This window comes from Acyrthosiphon pisum, chromosome X (genome assembly GCF_005508785.2).
Source record: "Acyrthosiphon pisum isolate AL4f chromosome X, pea_aphid_22Mar2018_4r6ur, whole genome shotgun sequence".
In the NCBI taxonomy this organism is placed as follows: domain Eukaryota; kingdom Metazoa; phylum Arthropoda; class Insecta; order Hemiptera; family Aphididae; genus Acyrthosiphon; species Acyrthosiphon pisum.
In genome coordinates, this window is record NC_042493.1 from 101,008,477 (window position 1) to 101,014,149 (window position 5,673).

At 30.5% G+C, this 5,673-nt stretch overlaps 1 protein-coding gene across 1 annotated transcript in view; it reads left to right on the forward strand.

The window, feature by feature from the left end:
• Window positions 1-1,615, forward strand: part of LOC100571166 — a 5,890-nt gene extending 4,275 nt beyond the window's left edge. Inside the window, exon 2 of the mRNA XM_008180406.3 lies at window positions 666-1,615. Coding sequence (XP_008178628.1) covers window positions 666-878 — 213 coding nt within the window. The 3' untranslated portion in view covers window positions 879-1,615. The remainder of the gene's footprint in view (window positions 1-665) is intronic.
• The last annotated feature ends 4,058 nt before the right edge of the window (window positions 1,616-5,673 follow it).

The following is a 5,673-nucleotide window of genomic DNA, read 5'->3' on the forward strand; positions in this document are numbered from 1 at the left end:
ATATAGTCCTATCCCCTCTCTTACCAGATCCCTGGCAGACTACGTTGTTGGTGTTCACAGTCCAGGGGGCTTCTACGAGATGTGCCTTTGGTCGGTGCGGGGTGTCGTAAAATGACCAAGTATACCCGCAGCCGTCTTGTCATAGTGCCAATATCTGATTCGTAGAATCTATTGCGCTCCGAGGAGGTCTCACAGATATCTTACCGGTTCGGGTTTGTCATCTGGCCGTTGGCAGACGCTGAGACTGTTGCTAACGTTTATAGTATTGCTCCCCCAAGGTTTTATGTACAGCAGTGACATCATCTAGCTATTTACGTGTTACCACAGGACATCGATGCTGTGTATTATGACTATGTGTAGGGGCGGAGTAGAGGGGTCCGTACGTAGCAAAAGATAGAAAAGACAAATACCTTAAAAGTGCCTGTGAAACACGTCCATTTAATACTTTCGTCAGGCGATACATTCAGCTAGCTCATCTTCAATACCGTAGGTATAATAGGCATAGGTATAATGTCTATAGTAATATTTTAAATTTTAATTAAGTACGTGTTTGTATACCTATACATAGTTGTAAAAAGATAACAAAAATATCGATTGTTTTTTTTTTTTTTTTTATTAAAACAATTACATGTTGTTATACTAATGTTATGTCTTTTGGTTTGCAGAGTAACTTGAAGTTAAACGACGGCCACTCGATCCCGCCTCCCCCGCGTCCACCACCAGCAGCGACCGCGGCCGCATTGGCCGCCACGACGGCCCTCGCACAGAGAAACCGCACCCGGGCCATAAACATCGATCGGTTCTCTAGAGTGTTCTTTCCGTTGCTGTTCGCGGTGCTCAACATGACATACTGGGTCATATTCGCTCGGTTTTTATAAATCCATCGCGTGGCATGTCACCCCATTGTCCCACACACCCGCTAACATTATCCATCGTCAAATTTACAATACAACTTACACCTTTCGTTTATTATCGCTACGACGGTATTTATGTATCATATACGTAACTATAAGAGACATATTATAGTTAAGTATAGAAAGCCTTTATATATAATCCTTTATTATCTAGGCTCTCTAGTTACGTATATACACACATAAATACAGATAAAATACCTATAATAGTACACCATGTGACCATAACAGATAAAACTTAATAATATTAATAATTAACAATGGATGCCATTGTATTTTGTGCCATATTTAGCTTACTTGTATAGGCGCCACCAATAGGTACATTCAAGTACCTATGTAAAATCTGTGCCAAAATATAAAATAACAACATGTGGCACCAGTGCACCACATCTAAATATTAATAATTTTGGTAATCTGCGCCACGAAGGAAAAGGAAATGGCATATTATGATATTAGGTAATCTGCGCCACACTTTCAATTTAAATTGTTGGAATAGACCTGAAATACATTTATCGAGCTCACATCAGTTATATAACATAAAATGTAAATAAATATAATATGGAATATTAATAACATGAACAATTAGACAATTGGTTATAATGTTCCTTATTTTTTTATATATTTTATCCTTCACTCAAATATTATTAATTTATACACAAAATACTTACGTGTACCTCCAATTAAAAGTTAATAGCTTAAATTATTTTATTTACATAATTATGAACATTTAAATAACTTTCTAGAAATTATCATAATTGATGAATGATTAAAATATATATTAATAAGTAAAAAAAATTATTATTCATTATTTTAAAGTGACGCAAATAAGCAAATTACAATTTTGGTAAGGTGAAAAATGGTTCAGATTACAATTTGTACAGGTACAAAATTGGGCAGATTACATAATGCTCTTTTATATCAGGTCCTATGAGGCACAAATTAACAAAGTTAATTTTTTAGATTTGGTGCAGATCAGATTTTTTGTGTAAGTTACATAGGTACTCTCGTATTATAATGTATTTTACCTATACTGGCTGTAACACCTAAAATACCTGTAGGCAAATCAGTCGTTTAAAAGTTATTGGTCGTCGCTGTGTTTAAAATTGAAACCATGATGTTCGAAAACAGAAATAATTTTAATCTGTCTGATATTCAGTTATCCGTTAATTTCCCATAGGCGTCAACCAAGTTATCATATTGAACTGAATATCTTGATGGCAGATAATTAAACGGATCAATATCTGTTTTTTAAATTTAATTTAAAAAAAAAAAATCCAATTCAAAGTATACGTTTCTTTATTTTTAACAGCCGATTAAAAACATCTTCAACACGCAGTTGTACCAACAATAAAATCAATACTTTAAAAAATAAAGATTTCATTTTTTGAAATTCTGTTCAGTCGATCTGAAATCATCAACTAAAATCACGCGTAATAATGTAATACACTGTAATACTGTATCCTATAACGTGCAGGAATCTCAAACAGCCAACATGAATTAATACAAAACTCGATGTATGTATATTATATTTTGATGATAGTCCAATGTCAAAAATATCGTAAATATTCAAAATGAAATACAGTAATATATAGTTTCAAAACTGTTGGTTCATATATAGCGTTGAGGTGATATTATGTTTTCGTAGTAACTAATCAAGCGGGATCATAACATTTTTGAGAACCGCTATAATACAAGCATATAACTAAGACGAAAAGTATTCGATTATTTTTTTAATCTGATCGGCAATAATAATTGATCAATCGCATTTTTATAAACCATCAATAGGTAGATAATATGTATATTATTCGTTATGCGCGCGATACGACGTTCTAAAAAATGTATAGTTTTGACGGGCTCTAATATTATAAGTACAAATAATATTACCAGCGAATATTAGTTGCATCTACTCACCGCTACAGCGGCTTACCTATATACCAGGGATATCAACATTTTCTAACGTCACGTGCCAACAATTATTTGAATTATTTTCCTTGTGTGAAATTCAATTTTTAAAAATGTTACCTAAATATTATACATAATAATAAAGAAATAATAACAATTAATATATTAATATTATCTTATAATAATATGAAAAACATTTTAATTTAAACGTATTGAGAGATTTAATAATACAAATAACTAACTATCAACGTGTCCTCAACATTTTTTCGCGTGCCATACATGCGTGTCACGGATTTGTCATCCCTGCTATAATATACGATCAGACGATCCCGTGGCTCATACCAACCGCAGTTATATATAGTATTACATATTACGTATACATATATATATATATATATATATTTATAGGTGCATATTAAGTCACAAATAACTGGAGTGCTTAAGGGTGCTTACAAATTCTGCATAATAGCATAGATGTAATAGAATGCATAATAGCATTGAGTAATAGTTACCCACTCTCCATCACATAATATTATATTAAATATACAATATTGTCCTATAAAATGTATTTTTATGTATACCTACTTCAGTTTACGTCAGGAAAAATATGTGTATGGGGTGATACTTTTAACAGTATTTACTCACCATATTGAAAAATGTAAGTTACGTGTAATTTTAATATTTTATATTGTCCTAATTTATTTTTCGTCATCATATTATTATAATAATTCTTGATTATTAAACCACAGTTTATAATATATTTTAATATTTTAAATGTCATAGTTAGACATGGAATAATTTTTTATTAGAAATATTGATGTACAAAATATTAAATAATATTCCAATAATAACATTATTCTGAATACCTATTAAGCTAATATATTTATTAAGTACCAATGTTCTTCAGAGGATGCCATAATGTCATGCAATATTCAATTTTTAAGAGGTTAAACATAGGAAATTTTAAGAAAAATCTAAATTTTAAATATATTGAAGTAGTAATTCGAATTTTGTAGGTAATTTATAAGTGGTCCTACACTCTTACCAGACCTGGTATACTGCGTCTGCACCACCCTGTGTCACGTGGGTAATAACCGATAAGCCTGCAGAAGTAGACTACAGTTCTAGACAAAATCAAATTCTCACAATAAAAAGAAAAAAAAACTTTTCAGAATAATATTAATGTTATTTTTCAATATCAAGTTTGTGAAAAAAGTTATCAATGTTTAATAAACATACAAATAATGGATTTTATAACAAAATATTTTACTTTTTGAACTAATATGATACATATATATGGATAAGTAAAACGGTATTGCACGATCAAAGTTCTTCTCTTTTTATGATGAACATTTTGTTTTTCTCACTAGGGCTACCAAAAACCCAAGGGTGGTTCTTGCCAGCGCGAAATGGTTTTCAACAAACAATTTACGGGCGTGTGGCTTCCAATTGAAAATTTAAAGTGTAGGTAAATGAGCCTGTGCCCTACCGCTATGCATTGTTGCCCAGCGCGCTTAAGACCTTTAATAAGCATGCTCAATACTTGTAGATTGTTTACGGTGTCCATTATAAGTTATCATTATCACACATTCACACCACGTTCTTGTATATTTTATAAAAGTGTGCGCACTCAAAAAACCCGATCCAATATCTTCGGAGTTATATTTATCGATACTAGATTACATATATACCTACCTAATCGTTAATAGTCAACCGACGAAAATAGTTGTGGACTTATAAAAACTTTTGGTCTGAAAGTCCGAGCTATAGATATTTTAAATTATTAAATTATTTACAGAAATCGTGTGGAAGTAGTAAGTCTAACACCTTAAAATTGTCCATCAAATTAATTTGTCTCTGCTATGTAATAGGTTGATACCTAGCCTAAAAACAATAATAACGATTACCACGGTAGTGTACCTACCTTTAGCATTAATCTGTATGTTAAATTATAGTAGATTGGAATTTGGAATTTTTAAAATACTGGTTCCTATTTAGACATATCCACCGTCGATTTTGTTTGGTACAAAACTAATTTTCTATGGATTCAATCCATTATTGGATTGTTCTCCTAACTCCAACCGTGCAATAAATTCCATGGATCCCTACTAGTATTTATCTTGCACGCAATCTATTGCAGTAGGTATAATAATGTATCTATGGTCCGTATACAGTATCTAGTAGTTATGGTGGTAACTGGTAAGCCACAAGTGCCCAAAATTCACAAATTAATAACATCTAATATCTGCAGTAGGCACATGACTTGTTTAATAATATACATGAATAAAATAATATGTTGATCGAAACAGAACACATTTCTTGACGATATAATATTTATAGAGACATAATGTTATTATATTATTATAGTACTTAGATTAGGTATATTATATTATAATATATGCACTAGGTATAGATGATAATATTATTGAAAATTGTAACAAAGAAATTAAAAATGTATACATGATAATAGTTATAATTGAAGGTACTTTATTTGAATGTTCTATTAAAAACTTAAAATGTACAAATTTCTAAAACTTTAGCAATGTAAAATGTTCTTAAGATTGTACACTATTCAATTTTAAATTATGGTTATGGCAATTATGGCGATGTAGAAATGTACGTAATGATGATGAATAAATTATTTATTGTAACTAAAATAAATAGAAAATGATTTTTTTTCTTACGAAAATGTTCATTATTCGTCCTTACATTTTATTAAATTTAAAGAATAATACATAAGTATACAAATATACAATACTTCGTCTGAGTATTATATTAAATACCTATAATAGATATAAGTATATTTCACTATAAAAATGTTTGTTTAAATAGACATTATTACTCACCTATGTATAACTAA